At 28.9% G+C, this 19,484-nt stretch overlaps 1 protein-coding gene across 6 annotated transcripts; it reads right to left on the minus strand.

Moving 5' to 3' along the window:
• Positions 1–6,299: 6,299 nt before the first annotated feature.
• Positions 6,300–18,751, minus strand: LOC111898308 (type I inositol polyphosphate 5-phosphatase 2-like). Of its 6 annotated transcripts, none has more exons than XM_052764694.1 (12): positions 18,597–18,751; positions 18,427–18,526; positions 17,678–17,773; positions 17,213–17,291; positions 16,999–17,103; positions 14,840–15,141; positions 14,377–14,611; positions 13,691–13,826; positions 12,755–12,939; positions 12,458–12,566; positions 12,033–12,181; positions 6,300–6,702 (listed from the first exon to the last, which is right to left on the minus strand). In XM_052764694.1, exons 1-12 carry the CDS (start codon positions 18,624–18,626, stop codon positions 6,525–6,527), a joined length of 1,704 nt encoding a protein of 567 aa, XP_052620654.1. In that variant the 5' UTR covers positions 18,627–18,751; the 3' UTR covers positions 6,300–6,524. The 6 variants fall into 6 exon arrangements, with proteins under 6 accessions (XP_052620654.1, XP_052620656.1, XP_052620657.1 ...); XM_052764695.1 differs by lacking the exon at positions 6,300–6,702 and adding an exon at positions 11,394–11,801; XM_052764696.1 differs by lacking the exon at positions 18,597–18,751 and having other exon boundaries at positions 17,213–17,314.
• Between the last annotated feature and the right edge of the window lie 733 nt (positions 18,752–19,484).

The following is a 19,484-nucleotide window of genomic DNA, read 5'->3' on the forward strand; positions in this document are numbered from 1 at the left end:
GAGTGTCCGGCCACGCACTGCAAGGTCCTTAAACCCAGTTAAGCCTTGATTAGGGATCTTGCATACTCCCGATGAGTATGTAACATTGTCGTATCGGTTTGGCTTTCTACGTACCACCGTTTCAGGTTAAGGAGATTTAGGTGAACGCACTTTTCGATTTATGATCTCTCATTAGAATAGAGAGTTGTTTAGAAGTTACTTAACGTAAACTCTAGTACTCACGGCAAATTGGGTTGACCGGTTTGACTTGTTGTCTTTTGTTGACTTTGACTTGACCGAAAATTGACGGTTGTCACAACTAAGTGTCATGTTATGATCTTTGTGACTTGCATGCTATATTGTAAGTGAAACAGACATGTTGGCTAAAATAGGTCGTAAGGTTGAAATAGACGTGTTGGCTGAAATTGGCCGTAGGGCTGAAACATACACGTTGGTTGAAATAGGTCGTAGAGTTAAAACAGACCCATTGGCTGAAATAGGTCCTAGGGTTGAAACAGGTATGTTGGATGAAATATATCATCAAGTTGAAACAAACGTGTTGGATAAAGTAGGTCGTTACTGTTATGTATGATATTATGTGTGGTATTTTGGATTTTGGGGAACTCACTTAGCTTCGTTATTACGGTTTAAAATTTAAATGTTTCTGGCACTTCTAATAGCAAGGGGAAGGGGCAGGCTTGATTGCATCGCATCCAATGGAGATTCCGCACTATCTATTTGATGTATTTTTTTCACTCTGATGTTTTAAAACTATAACTTATTACTCTGATGAACATTTGAGGAATTGAATGGTTTTAGTATGTTAATAATGAAAATTTTACTCTTTGATTTTGGGGACGTCACAACCAGATGTCGAGCCTACACCCAAGAGACAATAAAGGCATAGATCTACTCCATCAGCGGCATAACAAGGATTAGAGCTAGCCATTTATCTTTGTTACCTTCTTCAACACATCAAGGGGATTGAGTTACGACAACAATGGGTCGATTATGTCATACCAATATTCTTAGACTACCAAGGTTTTTAGTATCCATGCCCTTTTCCTTCACCTTACCCACCTTATTTATAGTGGTACGCGTCTTACCCACGACCAAGCGATGAAGTTGGGCGAATAGGGACACAAGATGGCGATGATGACGAGTGGCCATGTTATCCTTTTTATTTTATTTAACTAGACTTAGTTTTTAGTATTTTTTTTATTTTGGTGTGTTGATTCTTTTTGATGTTTTAGATCTTTGCAAATTTTTTGCCTTTAAGATGCTGGCAGTAAGTTCAATGATTAGGACCAACTGGGATTTCATAACGAGAGATATTTCACAAAAGGTGTTGCTTCACTTAAGTGTCGGCTCACTTACCCACATGAGAGAGGGATCGAGGCTTCATTAAAATTTGTTACTGATACGAAAGGGAAAAGTGTATATGAGATAAAAGATCAGTGTTTGGCTGACACAAATCGAGTTGATTTTTATTTGTAATGAATTCCATAGTTTACTATTCGATACACATACCATGCATATGCACATCGTGAAAATATCTATATTCGTGATCAGATCCCCGAAATTACGTAGACACGTCGCACCTATCCATATGGCATGTTGTGCTTTCGCAGTTCCCCAAATATTACATTTTTCTATTATATGATGTTTTTGTCAATCGTTTTGCGCACCAAGTCTCAACTTGATTAAAAAAGATATAGCATATCCAGTTTTAGTTTTCGGAAAAATAAGAAGCAACTTCATTTTAGTAACATAATACTGAACCAACCTATTACAATCAGATTCAATCTCGCCACTATTATCCTGTGGGAGTCTATTTTTTTCTCTCTTTAACTTTTTATGTGCTATATTTATTTTATGCATATGATGAAGGCATTGTATAAAATAAGTGTGGTAAGGGATCGAATTATGAAAAATGCATGCTAGATGAAAATTTTGGTCTAAATTTATAGTATTTGCTTTGAAAAAGTTGCATAAAATGGAGTTTATTGATTTGTGTTGGGTAATTTGAAACAATTTCAAGGGTTGTATTTAGCACATATGTTATTGTATATATTTGTTTTTTTAGTTTTACTGAAATCATTAGCCACAAATGTAAACTTTCCGTTTGAGGGATATAATATATTTTGTATTATTTACTGAAATAAATCCCTTGGAAGTATTTTAGTTGGCAAGTATTCTCGAAAAATATTTTTTAGTAGTTAATATTCAACCGAGTCTTTGCTAGAATAAAGTGAGCAAAGTTTCCATGTTTTTTTAGTCTTCTTTGTTGAATCATAATTAAATATTAAATAAGTAACAGTGAGTTAGTTTGTGGCCTTTGAAACTCTGCTGGTACCTGGCAAAATGTTTTACATTTATCCACCTAATGTATAATAATTCGGATAAGATGAGGATGAATTCCAATACATTGGTTTCATCGAATGTCATGGACTCCACTAATGGCCTATGAGACTCTTAAGTACTCGAACGACTTATTTATAAGGTCACAAACTATACTATATTAGAAATAAAATTAAGTTTATTTGTTTGTTATATGTGATTATGTGAAAAGTCAATAAAGTTGTGAAAGATAAAGAAAATTTGAGAAAAAAATAAGAAAAGTAGTGAAAAAGAAAAATTTAAGTGCTAGAATATATATATATATATATATATATATATATATATATATATATATATATATATATATATATATAAAAGGATATTCAGTATATGGTATTTTTATTTTTAATCGTGTCACTTGGGATCGTGATAATAACTTTTGAAGCAAATGAACAACTTATATTTGAATGGATACATAAATTAGTATTGTTAAGTGGTAAGAATTTATGATAATTGTGAGTATTTAGAACTTAGAAAGTTATTAAGATTAGACACATATATGCGGATTAGACATAATTGGTGGATTTGAATTGTGTTATCTTGTGTAATGTTGGTAAATGAAGTTTTAATGTGATGATATTAAAAATAAATTGCAATTATGACCTCATTTGATTCTATATTTATTTGCGGACAAGTAAATTATTGGTGTGAGATATTTTAATGTCTATTTTGTTCATAGATTTCTTGTGTTATCTTTTGATTTTATGCTATGTTTTGAGTTTATTAGCACACAATACGCCTAAATACGCTTTGCATTATCTTTTTTTAGATATAATGTTGCTGGTCGAAAGGAAACAAAAAGAATAAAAACGGAGTTGGTTCGGAAGTTGCTGAAAAAAGGTGGTGAATTACACTAGGCGCACCATACCTCTTCACTTATGGATGACACAAATCAAACACATAATCTCAACGAGATATTTACATTACCACAACGCGGTGTATGTTGATGCCTATAAATAGATGTGAAAATTCGAGAGTTGGATATATCTAATAATCCAATACATATTGGTCGATAAGAAACCTCCATAACAACATTTTAAGGATCTAGAAGGTGGCTGGAGGGTCGTTAACCTGATACAGAGCGAAGATCTAAAAAATTATAGAATTGATTCATAAAGGAAGTCATTTGGTTTGCTATTTTTACCATGATTAGTATTCTGATTGTTTTTCCAATTATTCTTACTTTCTAATTTAGGGCTTTAAACCTTTTAGTTTTGTGTTTAAATTAGATGAATCATTTAGATTATGGATTAATTTTCTGTTTGGATAATTTATTCTTATTTAATTTAATTTGTCACACTTGATTGAACATCCATATGTGTTAAAGAACGTTAATTTATTAATTATTGTTGAATCTATATGATTAGGAAACCAATTTATTTATAGTTTCATGAAACATATTTGTTTCATTACAATAAAAGAGTTATGAATAATGTTGGATACAAACCTAGGGTTAGTATAATAAAGTTATGAACTTTAATGTGTGTTCATCCATTAGATGACCACTCTATGCATGATTTAATTCTAACGACTATTAGGATTAATAAGATCAAATCTTGCATGATACGGACTGAACGATGAATTTAGGGATATTTAATAACAAGACGATGAAACTAAAAGTCCCTAGAATCATTAGTATTAGTGTACAAACCAAGTGCTTGAATCAATTTAGGAATTGGTGAATAATGAATAAATAATCATCACACTTAGTAATTAACAATGATTTTTAAATGTAAACTAATATGAACGAAAGTACCTGAAGTGGTCCATTTCCAAGGAGTCTATCTCGATAGTTTTAGTTACTTGATTTATAGCTACCCCCATCTATTATTGATTTCTTATGTTTAGTGTAAGCTGTTATCGGAAATTCTGATGTTGATTCACTACCGTTTCCTAAGTATTTGATGCCTTTTCTTGTCACATTATATATTATTTCATGATTATGTACATTTCCTATTACGTGATAGCTAGTTGAAATAGAATCATATTTATAAATTTAAAACTAGTGCATAAAATACAAATTAACAATCGTCTATGACATTACCTAATCCAAGTTAAAACATTATATTACTTCTAATAAAGTTATTAAGTTCCTTATTTCATCCTCGATACATGATTCTAATTCCGAATGGAGAGTTGCGAGTCTTAAATTCTTATAAAATGGTTGTGAATTTAAATTAGATCTTGTAAGTCACCTTTAAATTTTAAAATATATATAGTTTGAAATCAACAAATGCGTTCAAATGTTTGAGAAAATGATTTTTGACGTTAACATTGATTTCAAAACCTTTTTATTCTCTTCCATTGGTGAATCCCCTGTTACTCACATCACATCCATTATACTAAGGAATCGTTATAATATTAACAACAAATGGAAAATTAACTCTAGAACCCACTTAGAACTAAAGATTTGAATATAAAACTTCATCCAACAACTTGAGTACAACTCCATCAAGCTTAATTAGATGGAATCATCCATTCCATGGATAGAATAGTGATACCTTGATGTCCTAGAGTATGTTATCATCATCAATACTCCTTCAAATCATATGTGAATCATCAAAATCATTTGTTTGATGGTTAGGTTTATAAAAACCAAAAAATCTCCATCAAACTTCAATCAAACAACTTTGAAGGAAGTTGATGATGAAGTAAAGTTCTAAAGATGACATATCACCTAGAAACTTCAAAGAATCAACAAATGGAACAATGAGTTTGGATTCAAAGACATAACATCGAACTCTAGATATGGAATGAAGATTTTGAAGAGGAATTATATCTTTTAAACACTAGAATTGAAGAGGAAAAGGTTAATTCTTCACTTCGACACACAAAAAGGAGCTCAAACTCCACCATGGAAGCATGTGTCATCATCAAACTCAAAATCTCTCTACTTTAAATTCTCTTTGAATCAAGAGAGAGATAGAGAGGGGATGGAAGAACACTAGCTTTCATACTTATGAAAATTACACTATAAACCCTCAAGTTATTTATTTAACATATTGGCAACAATATTATTTTACATAATTACCCACTTACTCATTCACCATCCTTTTTCTAAAAATTTAATCCTCATACGGTTTATTCAATTTAACCCAAGATTAACTCTAATTTTACAATTTGATCATTAAGATCATTCTAACATTATTTCTTCATTTTGATTCTAGTGACTTTTCATTTTATAATTATCATAATATCTATATCTATTAACTAATTGAGTGCATTTTTTATTTCATCTTATTAATTTATTTTATTGTATTTTATATATTTATTAAAAGAATAAATTTTACCAAAAAATAACACAAAAATTTTAGTCCGATATCGAGGATATTACTAATTAATTCTACATTTGCTAAGAAAGTTTTAGAAAATAAATTTATTACTTAAAGTTGGCTAATTAGACTAGTTTGTAGTTGGGCATTCTACTTTCACAAGTATTTCCATAGACTCCATTCAATATATGAAACAAACGTAGTTAGTTCAAGCAAAAATTAGTGTAGCTTGGTAGATTCAAAACAAATTTGTGAAAGCTTTCAACTTATTTTGTATAGTTTAGCCCAAAATAAGACAATGTCAAAATTAGTTGAATGTTAAGTTTAACGGAAGTGCCAAAATTGGTACAAGATTTGCAGAAGTCTTCAACATTTTTTTCATGTGAACGGCTTATTTCATGCTCCTTTGAGTAAAATGTGAAGAATTCGTAGTTAGCTTAAATTATACCCTCTTTATTTGTGAAAAAATGTTAGTTATTCTTCTAGCAATTATAACTCTTAAGTTTCTTGACACTACGCCCACACAACAAGCACAATATATAGTAGCCCGTTAGGGGAATACATCAAAGCATATTTCTCATAATGAGCGAACTTACACGAGATTGGAAACTCACATACTACAACTTCTAAGATTCAAAACTTTTACCGTTTCAACAAAAAATACCAATATAGTTTTTTTATTTAATGTTAAGATTCTTATATAAAAGGGGTAAACTTATGAGTTACTATAATATTACAAATACATGTCGTAATTAAGTGTAGAACCACTTTCACATGAAGAATTTACAAAACCAACATCAATAATAATCTCATCAAGAACAAGAATTTGGAACTTAAACCTCTTTGTGGTATTTTTAACTCCTCCATGCATGATTATATCTGGATGAACGGAATGGTCAAATCAAGAGCTCGACGAATCTTTGTAGGGTCAAAGACCTCAACCACAATCGAAAAAACTGATCTAACGGGCCGATGATCGGACATTTGTGAATCCACACTTTCATAACGAAGTTGTTCAATGCCTTTTCCCTTCCATAAAATACGATCACACCTGCATTTTATGACTTAGGTTCATTATGTTTTCAATCGATAATAATATAAATACATTTGAGTTTATCCAGACCTTTAGCTTGTAATTTTTTTTCACAAAATGTGAATATGAATATTAAGTTATCACAACCAGCAAGGTTTTATTGTGAACAAAGAGGGTAAATTATATAATAAAAAAATAGATTATTTTAAAATTATATATATATATATATATATATATATATATATATATATATATATATATATATAATGAAGGAATGAATCATGACCACTCATTTCAAATCTGTCAGTTAAGCGCTCTAGTGTACCGGGACGACTGAGCATATCATACTCATATATGAATATGTATATTCATATTCATATATGAATAAGTATGTGTCCGTTCACAAGTGATTAATCATATATATAGGGTGGTTGGTGGCAGTTAGTGGCAGAGGTGGTGACAGTGACACTGATGGTAGCGATGGTGACGGTTACAGTAGCGAGGATGGTGGCAACACTAGCGGACATGGTGCTGGTAGATGTGGCAGAGGTGGTTGTGGTGGTGGTAGTAGCGGTGGTGGTGGCGGTGATAGTGACGGTGGGTAGCAGAGATGTTGGTGACCATGAAAGTGTTGATCACAGTGGCGAAGGTGATGATGGAGGTGGTGGTGACGGCTGTGGTAGTTAGTGGTGGTGGTATGGTAGCGGTAGCGGTGGTAGTGGTGGTAGTGGTACAGACATTGGAGGAGGTGGTGGTGACAACAGTGATGAAGGTGGTGATGGAGGTAACGATGGCAATGGCGGAGGTAGTAGACGTGGTGGAAGTGGCAGTGGAAAGGTGGTGGAGGGGAGGGTAGGTGGTGTGTGTGTGCGCGTATATATATATATATATATATATATATATATATATATATATATATATATATATATATATATATATATATATATATATATATATATATTAGGCGAATATCCTCGCGTTGCGCATAATACAACAATATATTTGAAAGTTTTACAAATATATGTTTTTTAAATATATCAATGATGTTGTTGTTAGCTCTTATATAATAAATCTTATAATAAATTGGTATAAACATTGTTTTTTTAGTTATATGATAACGTAGACGTCTTTTAATATTTATAATTTCAATTGTCTCAATGGTTTCTACTTGCATGTTACTTATGAATAAAATTAAATATAATATATGGTTTATTGATATTTATAGTTGTTATGATTATTATTTTTTTGGTTTGAAATTAATTCATAAACATTTTAGTGATTAATTAATTTTAAAAAGTTTATTTGCTTAAAATTTTAATTTCAATCGTTGAAATTATTTAAAATATCAAACATTATTTTTGTTTTTAAAGATAACAATATAATTTTTGTATATAACGATACTTTTTAACTATTGTTGTTTTAAGTTAATGTAAAATATCGTATTTGGAAACTCGTAATTATTTTAATTTGGTTTCAGAAATTTAATTTTTTTAAAAATTATATGATGAACATGATAGTTTCTTTGATTGTAATTATTTAAAATAACAAGCATTGTTTTTCTGTTTTAAAGATAAGATTGTAAGTTTTTATATAATATCAATTTTAACTATTCTTATTGTAAGTTATTTTTAAACTACTTATTTGAAAATTCTTAATGATTATAAAAAATAGTTTTTATGGTTTTTTTTGTTAATTTAGGATTATAATTTAGGTTTAACAATATAATTTATAACTTTTAGCAATGTATTATATAATCTCTAGATTTTCTTCAAGTTTAACTGAAATTTTGATTTAAGTTAATTGTTTAACATATTTTGAAGTTAATATATTAACTATTTTACATAAAATCGTAGATTATACAAAAGTTGTGACTTTAAAATAATAATTGCTAGCATACGACAACGTATTTAAACTTATAATTAACTATAATGTGATAAAAAGTTAAAGTAATAATTTTTTAAATACAAGTAAAATATGATATTTTAATATTGTAGTTTAGTTAAATTATGATTAGAATTTAGTTTTTACATTAATTTAACATTATTAACCAATTTATAATAATTATTAGAAAGAAATTGAAAAGTCATGGAGGTTACAAATGCATGTGGTGCAAGCAAAAATGTCTCTTTTATAAGTATACTAGGCGAATGTTCACGCGTTGCGCAGAAACACCTATATAGTTGAAATCTTTACAAATATATGTATTCTTAAATATAACAATAGCGTTGTTGTTAAATTTGATATAATAATTTGAATATTAAGGTGATATAATATATTGATTATTTTGAATAACGTTGTTTTAATGATCTCTACTCGCGGGTTACTCATGAATGAAAATAAAAATAATATATGATTTAATGTTATTTATAGTTGTTGTTATTGTTAATTATTTTTTAAAATTTTATTAGCGTAACGTTTAATTTGTATCATTATAATTATTTAAAACATCAAATATTGGTTTTTGTTTTTAAAATTAACAATATAATCATTTATACAGTGTTATTTTTAACTATTGTTATTATAAGCTAATGATTATAAAAATACTCTTGGAAATACTTTAGTTAAATTGAAATTGCAATTTAGTTTCTGCATTTAGCACTACAATTTATCACTTTTAACTATTTATAAAATATTTCTTTAGGTTTTTTTAAGTGGAATTGAAATTTATATTTAAATTGATCATGTAATGTTATATTTAAATTAACAATTTAAATATTTTATCCAAACTGTTCAAAAATTGTAGCTTTAAACTGATAATTGTTTACATACAACAACATATTAAATATATTAAATTAAGTATAATATGTTAAAAATTAAAGACATAACTTTATAAGTAGAATTAAATATATTATTTTAATATTGAAATTTAGTTTATTTATGATTACACTTTATGTTTGATATTTATTTAACCTTATTAACCAACTTATAATCATTAATAGAAAGAAACTACAATTTATCACCTTTGACTATTTACAAAATATTCTTTGGGTTGTTTAAGTTGAACTAAAATTTATATTTAAGTTGACCTTATAATATTATATTTAAATTAATAATTTAAGTATTTTATCCAAAATGTTCAATAATTGAAGCTTTAAAATGATAATGGTTTACATACAACAACGTTTTAAAACTAATAAATTAAGTATACTATGTTAAAATTTAAAGACAAAACTTTATAAGTAAAAGTAAAGATATTATTTTAATATTGAAATTTAGTTTATATATGAGTACACTTTAGGTTAGATATTTATTTAACCTTATTAACCAACTTATAATCATTATTAGAGAGAAATTAAAAAGTCATGGGAGTTTCAAATGAATGTGGTGAAAGGAAAAATACTTCCTTTATAAGTATACTAGGTGAATACACACACGTTGCGTAGAATACAACAATATATTTGAAATCTTTACAAATATATGTTTTTTAAATATATATCAATGACATTTTTGTTAGCTCTTATATAATAAATCTTATAATAAGTTGGTATAAACATTGTTTGTTTTAAATTATATGATAATGTAGACATTTTTTAAAATTCTATAATCTCAATTGTCTCAATGGCCTCTACCTGCGGGTTAGTGATGAATTAAATTATATATAAAATATGGTTTAATGATACTTATAGTTGCTGTTATGATTAATTCTTATATTCTAGTGTTCGTATTATGTATTTTATAGTATTTCAATGTCAAATACGATAAAAATATTGTTCTAGAATATTAGAATATTACATATATTATACTTTTATGAACACTAAGAGAACGGGAGAGAGAGAGAGAGAGAGAGAGAGAAAAAAAGAGAGAGAGAGAGAGAGAGAAAGAGAGAGAGAGTGTGTGTGTGATTGATGTTGAGAACCAAAAGATTTGTGAGAACTTGCGAACTCATAATCAACTCATCATTTTTCAACATCAATCTTTTCCAAATGTTGCGTCTAAGCCATATCAAGAATTAAAAAAGATTTGACGATTTTTTTTTTTGGTTTTTTGTATAACTGTTGATGAGCATAATCAGTGGTCATATAGACTGCTAAGGAGCACACTCAGCAGTCATATGGATTGCTGATTTCTCATCAACAGTCCATATGGCTGCTGATTGTGCACATTCAATGTCCATATGACTGCTAATTGTGCTTATGAGCAGTCCATATGATTACTGATATTGCATACAGGCAAATTTCCAAAAAAAAATGTCAAATATTTTTTTAGCCTACATATGGCTTAGACACACCATTTGAAGAAGATTGATGTTTTTGGTTTTGAAAGTTGATGAGTTGATTATGAGTTTCGAAGTTCACACGCTTTTTTTCGTTCTCACAAGAATCAGTCCTATATATATATATATATATATATATATATATATATATATATATATATATATATATATATATATATATATATATATTCAAAAGAGATATACCAAAGGTACGTGTAAAGTAAAAGGATATGCCAAAATGATGGATTTAGTTTTTCGGTTTTCCATACTCGGTTCGGGTTTAAACCTAAACCCATTCAAAAGTTTAACTTGCTGGGAATTGAGAAGCTTGTGTTGCTTATATAACAAATGTATAGGAGCTATGTTTCATGTTATGGAAGATGTGGGAAAATTTTAGAATTATAAGAAACAAGTTGAACGGATATAGGAGAGAAACTAATAAACAAAATAAAATACACCCGTGTCAAGACCGAGATTCAAAATAGGGACATCCAAGTTAAAAGTTCAGCACTTTACCACTTGGATAACTCGATACTTGTGTTTAATATTCACAAAATCATCATAGGTATAAAATATGGATAATTTAATATACAATCCTTTTATATAGCTGTGAAAATAAAAGAAAAAAAATGTAAGAAAGAAGATTCAAACTTGCAACCTTTGGAAAAATGCCTTATCGCCATAACCACCTGAACCAACTACAACTTTTGCTATTTTTTCGCTAAACATATTTATATTATGTATATATACACTACATAAAATGAAATTTTCTTAAAAGAATTAAACTAATGGAAAAAGTTTATGGGGCATCTCGGGCTATCCCAGGCTTTACATTGAATCCGCCCCTGGGTATGTGGGTCTTTTATTAGAAGGAAGAATAAAATTTAATTCTTTCATCCATATCCTAGACATTCAGAAATCCACAGAAGTGTTCGCCATAATTAAAATTCAACTTTTTCTTAGGAGATTTGAAAGAGGATTGAACACACGTAATTTTAGTTTGTAGCTTTAGAAAAAGCGTATAAATATTGTCTAATTTTTATTTTATTTTTTAAAACTTTCTCATAACATGAGACATATTTAGCCTTAAAAAGGTTGTTTGGTTGACCTCAAAACTGTCAAAACATTCACATACCATGCTGGTGTTCTTCTTTTCTCCTCTTCTTTTGGAGTTTCACCTATATAGTGATCTGAATTGATCTTATACTTGTAAGTGGGTGGGAAGTTGATAACGCCTTCCTTCCATCCCTCGAAGACACACCCGCTTCTAAGCTCTTTGCATAACTGTCATTAATATTAAACTGTAACTATTTGGATGACGAAGAGAATAATGGCTTTTATGTCTTTTTCACGGGTTTTATGTGTTTTGCATAGATTAGAAACCGAGAGAGTCTTTGTTCCATCTTTTTGGATGTGATAGAAAATTGAAAATTTTGTCCCGTGAAATTGCATTGCACATCAAAGGCAGTAGAAGGTCGCCATGTTTTTTTATCGCCTAACAAATAGAGTCCTAAACATGACATATGCTAAACATTATAAACATGACTATAATTACTTTACCTGATCGTTATATAGCAGTTTATCCCACTGCTTCAGGGCAACAATTTTTCTGACGTCTATGTCTGCCATATTGATACGATAATTCAAATCGCCAAACCAGAATATCTGGCTGTTTAATTGAGAAAGAATGACTTAGTATCAAAAGTATGAAAATGGAGGCTTTCCTAGCTAGGTCCCAACTTTTTTACAAATCTAAACTATTTCTTATATCCACATCATTTTCTAAGATATTAATTAAACCATCGTTTATCTAGACAACACTTGAAAGAAAAAAGAAAGAAAAAAACATGGCCTTACTCATGAGATGGAATTGTTTTTGGTTGATCATGGTCTAATACAGATAAGAAATGAGTTCGTCTCAAGATTTCATTAACATCAGAGTTGCGCCTCCCATCATCCCTGTCCTTGTGTCCGGAGGTCAAATGAGAACAAACGAAACATATGCGTGTTTGATAAAGAGACATGCTAACGGAAATAGATCCCTGAACCAAAAACTTTCAATTATGTTCTTCTCAATAAGAAGGCCTAGAAGCAAGAAAGAACAATGTAAGTTCATTTATTTGTGTGTTATAGTATATTGCATTCTTACTTTTGCTTCGTGGCATTACAACCTTACAACGGTACAACATGATACTTTCATTTTCTTCTTATTAAGGCATTGGGTGAGTTATCCATTAGAAAAAGGTATTATACTTTGGAAAATGTACCCTTGCAACAACGTACTTTTCCTTATTTTCTTATAAAGACATTATAGTATGAAAGGTCCACCAATTGTAGTAGTCTAGTTCTAGTTAGTTTATTTTCATGACATTATACTTTGAAAACTCACCACTTATAGCAACATAAATTGGTTTCAATTTAAATGACATTGTTATAATTGTGTAGATTTTTCAGATTACAATATACTAGGAGGACATGAGTGTATTTTGATGTTTTTTCAAATCATGGAGTTATACTTTGAAAATTCTAAAATGATATGAATGTACTTTCAAAATTATTTTTTAATTAGGACATTATACATTAAAAATTTACCCAATTATAGGAGTGATAATTGTTTTTGAATTTGTCTACAGTTCTATAACTTGATATATTTTTTCATAGTAGAATGTTCTAATAGGAGGAAAGAAAAGTATGATGCTATAATAAATAAGTTAATCAAAGTATCTTGTTAATTATTGTGCACATACAAAGACTTCTCATCATGGTTTGATTCAATAAGATGCAAAAAGTTACCTTGTTTCCCATGTAGCCCATTAGCCCGATGCCAATGGGCGTTACTTTTACGTTGCTGATATGCCTTCTCAACCTTTTACGAACCCAAATCGAAAGGTATATACCCACTATCTGCTTACTTACGATTCGCACATACCTAATACATAACAAGTACTTTTGGTTTAGTTTGGTCTAGTACTATTAAGTTTAATTTGTCATATTACAACCCGATCCGTATCAAAGGGAGTTTAAATTAATTAAGCTAATCATGTTTTATATATTCTTAAAAAGGAAATTGTTTATTGTTTTGATATAACAGACAACATATGAGAAAATACGGAAAAGTACTTACAACTTCACCATTTTATCAAATTAGTCACATCATTATTTTCTATATCAAAACATTATATTCTTTGAACCGGTTCTAAAATGACCATTTTTGTTGCTCATCCGATTTTGAGAAATGGTAAACACATCCACGCATGTACTTCCATCATTATTAATTTCGCCACAAAACTATTAATTTCTTTAAATTTTACTATTATCATAATAGATTAGTTAAAGTGATACAATATAACCGTTCATTATCTATATTTTTCATAAAATATGTGTAACGATTTAAATGCTACCAAAAATAGTTACACAACTAAATTCGATAATATAGCGGAAATACAAGGTATTTTTTCCTACAAGGTTGAGAAACATACCTATCAATTTTTTGGCCACTAGTTATGGGTGAATTTCCTTGTTCAACTTTTATTCCGTCCATGAGAGAATCATCATCTTCTTCCATCACTCGTCCGAATAAATCATAGAGAGAATCAACAAGATCGGCCCTTTCTTGTTTCTCCGTCCAAAGCAAACCCATGTCACACGAGCTATGACGCACTATTCTTAAACCCCCAGGATCAACCACATGGTCTCGCGGACCGAAATTGTTAGCTGTTAAGTAGGAACAAGAATATTGTGGTTAGTTGTGCTAGCAAAAGTCAGTGTATGATATATTCTATTCTCTCTTTAACTAGTATAAAGATACAAATACTTTGTAGTTCAATTGAGGAATACAATTCAAATGATTTCGTTGAATACTCAAAGTGTCACATACATTCATGGGTTAACCAATCTTTACCAACTTGATATGGGCTAATAGCACTCTACGTAAGTTGTTACCTGAAAAACGAATATCTTGTTTTCTATCCAATGTGTATTCGGGCCAATCGAGGCCGTATAATCCCGTTAACCAAGTAATCTCTTTCCTTTCGGGATCGGTGATTTCTGTTGTTGACCGGAAATCCACATTGCTTTTGATCTCGGCAACAGGAGAGGTCGGGGCACTATAGCTTTTAGGTATGTATTCGGGTTCTTGTGATTTGTTAAGAGATTTTCGAATGAATGTCTCCCATTTTATAATCGGTGCTCGAGTCTCGGCTCCAAGCACATTCCCCGCATTCAAAGGAACAACTTCTTGAAAACTGTTAACCAAAATTTCTGTTAGATATTCTGGTTTTATTAAAATGTTATTTAAAAAAGAAATTCAAACTCATAAACAACAATTTTAATTCGGATGCAACAAGTGAATTAGATAATTTTCTAAACCAAAATTCGATGTATTCTAAACATTGTCATTATCAATAACGACACAACAAATTTCACATAACACATGTGAAATTTGTCTACAGTGGCATTGACCTTTTGCTTCAACCGTTTTATAATATTGGAAAAGGGAAAACTGCAATAAAGTACTTATATATTGACATAATAATCGATTTAGTCATTATATTTATTTTACTCAATTAAGTTCAAAAACAGGTAACCGTATTCAATTAAACCCTTTTAACCAATCAACATGTCATCCAATTTTTAAAAATTATATTTTTGGTCCAGATTTCAAATTTTATTACCATTTTGGTCGAAATTTTACACTTTTGGCCTAAATTTTAAATTTTATTACAAATTTGGTCCAAAATTTACCATTTTTGTCCATATTTTAGAACTTTGTTATGAATTCATCACAACTTTATTTTTTTTTAATAACTTTTATCTCAAAATTTTGTTTCGAATATGTTTTTCTTTATAAAATCATATTTATACAAATAAGAACATATTTTTAATTAAAAAATCTTTTATTTTCTATATAAAAACTTTTTTGTATACGAAATACCAATTTATAAAAATAGGTATTTATTAAGTACATAAATATATATACAAATCCGTTTTTATAAAAAAAATGTATATAGACACATATTTTATAAAAACAAATGTATAAAAACACCTATTTTATTATAAATACATTTGCATGTAAACACATATTTATAATATATATATATATATATATATATATATATATATATATATATATATATATATATATATATATATATATATACCTATTTTATAATAAAGGCATTTGTATTCAATCACGTTTATATATAAAAATTATTCAAACACGTTTTTATAAAAAAATGTATACAAACACGATTTTATAAAAAAATATCGATACACACCGATTTGTGTGTATGTGTGTGTGTGTCTATATATATATATATATATATATATATATATATATATATATATATATATATATATATATATATATATATATATATATATATATATATATATAGTAAGAAAACAAGTGTTTGTTTATATATTTTTATATAAATATGTGTTTGTATACATTTTTTTGATAAAAATTTGTATATATTTATGTATTTCGTACGCAAAAAAGTTTTCAGTAATAAATATAAGATTTTTTTTTGTAAAAATATGTTTTTTTGTATAAATATGATTTTTTAAAGAAATAACATATTCGAAACAAAATTTTGAGAAAAAAAGTTGTAAAAAAACTCGGGTTAGGATGAATTCATAACAAAGTTCTAAAATTTAGGCTAAAAGGATAAATTTGGGACCAAGTTAGTAATAAAATTAAAAGTCTAGGCAAAAAATGTAGCTTTAGGACCAAATTTGTAACAAATTTTGAAATCTGGGCCAAAAATATAAATTTTAAGTTGGATGACCTGTTGACGAGGTAAAGGGTTAAATTGACTACGATTACGGGTTTGTACGACTTAATTTAATAAAGAAAGATACAAGGACTAAATCGATTATAAAACCAATATGTAAAGATTTTAATGCAATTTTCTATCGAAAAAACCAAAACTTTGTTATATTTTAATTCGTTGTTTAAATCAAAAGCTCCATACGAACAAAAGATATTAAATTTCGGAAGGATGAAAAAAAATCTACAAAACTTGACAGCAATGTTACACAACTACCACTAAAAACATAAGTTGCGTCAAAGCAAAATTACAACAATAACATTACTTTACCCGAGAATATATACGTCAGCCGGTTGGTGCATACTAAGCCAATCGTCGACATCAAGGCCATCAGGGGGAAGCCTTCCCGCAACATTCCATGTCCCGATCATTAACCTACAAGACATGAATGTGTGGGTGTTACAATATAATATATATACGAATATAAATTTTCAAGAATTGTGATTTTGATGGAGAAGCAAGTCTATTATATTTATAGCCAAACCTCAAATCTTTCGTTTTTATATCGTGAAGATCCTCTGATTTCCCCCTTTTGTGTTTTACCAACGGTTTTGCAGGCGTCACTAAAAATGTACAACCATTAAACCTGCTTAGAAAAGCTCTTTAGCAACGATTAAGTAGAAATATTATTTGAAAATTAAATTAGGGATGAGCTACAGTTTGGTCACATTAGGACCAGATTAATTAGCGACGGATTTGCAATGGATTCCAGGCGTGTCAGATTAGCGAGAGATTGGTTGCGGATTATGGACTGATATATTAGAAACGGAATTAATGACAGATGAGATGAGCAGATGGACGAATACCAACATTTTAATATACTAAAATTGCATTGTTTTGTCATTATTTGAATATTTTATGATCTATAACATCTACTGTTTTACATTTGCATTTTATTTTCATTTAGTGATTAAAACAAATTATTTTTCAAAAAAAATGAGATAATTACCATTTGAGGCTTCGCTCAAGCATGTAGACATGTTCGTTTGTATTATAGGAGAATTCTCCTCATTAAAACCCATATGTTCCCGTTTACGAGAAGAACCTGCAAAACGTTCAAACAATGATAACTAAAAAGTAAGGGGTGTTTGAGATCGCTTTTAAAACAATTTTTGTTTTTTAACATTTCCAAAAAGTTAAAAAATGATTAAAAGATGTTTGGGTAATACAAAAGATCTTTTAAAATAACTTTTTTTTTTGTAGGAGGAAAAGTTAGTGATTCATAAGTCACAAAATCCTATATTTTTGTGACCTTTAGGGCTTTTTAACATAAAAAGATGATTTTTACCCTAAAAACAAATACAAACACATTTTAAAAACTATCTTTTGAAAAAAGTCACTAGCTAAAAGTCTTTTTATAAAAAAGACTTTTAATATCAAAAAGTAATCCCAAACACCTCCTACGACTTCAACTCTCCTAACTTTTTTATATATAACATGATACGACCTTAAAGATCAAGTTGTACTATGTTTTTGCATGTATTAGAAACAATGCCACAAAGAATGATTTCAATGACATCTTTTTTCCCATCTACTAAGATAGGACAAGGGCTCGCCTTACTCACTTTTTTGTGAAAATGACATAAATGACCTTCTCACAATCATGATTGAAAATTGCCCTAGAAATCTTCTCAAGTCTTAATATTAAACGCACCCTAAAGCTAGAAAAATTAAAGTTTTTTCATGATCAAAACATACCATCATCTTCACTTTCAGTATCCATTTCGTCTTCACTAAAATCATTATTCTTTGGATGAATATTTAACCATTTTTTCATCACAATTGACGGCCAAAATGCCTACAAAAACGCGCATCCTTCAAACAAAAAAAATCATCAAGAAAAGAAATAAAGTTTACTCAAAATATACCACAGATCGTTTCCCTCTTCGAACTTGCATGCTTCCAAAGAATTATCAAAACTCAAAAGCCCGGAAGAAAAAGATGTGAACTTTAAGAAACAGTTGAATGTGAAGTTTATTAAAATGAATTCACCGTTCCAAAAGCCATGTTCATATAAATAATTTTTCAACACGGAAACTCACAAACTCAACTTGCAAGAAAAATCAATATTTTGGACCTCACTACAAAAAACTTACATGAAACATCACAATCCTTTCAAATAACGACATAAAAAAAGCCAAATAGCAACAAGACATCACTTTCAAACACAACTTCAGATCTAAGAGATAATGTAGTTTATGTAAGATCACCAACCAAAACATTACTTAAATTATGATTTATTTGGTTAGACAGAAAAATTTATAACATGTTAAGAATGTATTCAATCAAACTCACTTGACAAAATCAACATAATATAATGATTACACAGAAAGGGTTATCGGCAACAACGTCGATAGTTGTATTTACCAAAAGTCATATATCTTGATAGAAAAATGTCATCAAACTCAATGAATAAAAAATGTGTGGGTCCTATTCTTTTTAATATATATATATATATATATATATATATATATATATATATATATATATATATATATATATATATATATATATATATATATATATATATATATATATATATATATATATATATATATAAAAGTTCAATTGAGAAAATAAAAGGTTGAGAATGAGAATTCATTCTCAGCCAATTATTTATTTTTGCCGCAAAACGTTTCGATGTACCGGGCCGGCGAAGATGAGTAATATTCATATATGAATATAAATATAAATATATTAATATATGAATACATCACCTACCCTCCACCACCAACCACCATCGCAATCTCCGTTAC

This window comes from Lactuca sativa, chromosome 6 (assembly GCF_002870075.4).
Source record: "Lactuca sativa cultivar Salinas chromosome 6, Lsat_Salinas_v11, whole genome shotgun sequence".
Lineage (NCBI taxonomy): Eukaryota > Viridiplantae > Streptophyta > Magnoliopsida > Asterales > Asteraceae > Lactuca > Lactuca sativa.

Bases quoted from the DNA above. Each gene is read 5' to 3' on its own strand.
- LOC111898308 (XM_052764694.1), bottom strand. From the start codon at position 18,626: ATGCAAGTTCGAAGAGGGAAACGATCTGTG. The intron at 13,827-14,376 runs GTATGTTTCTCA...GTTATGTATTAG, and splicing joins AGTGGCCAAAAAATTGATAG to GTATGTGCGAATCGTAAGTA. The intron at 12,940-13,690 runs GTAACTTTTTGC...TTTTTGGTTCAG, and splicing joins TGGGCTACATGGGAAACAAG to GGATCTATTTCCGTTAGCAT.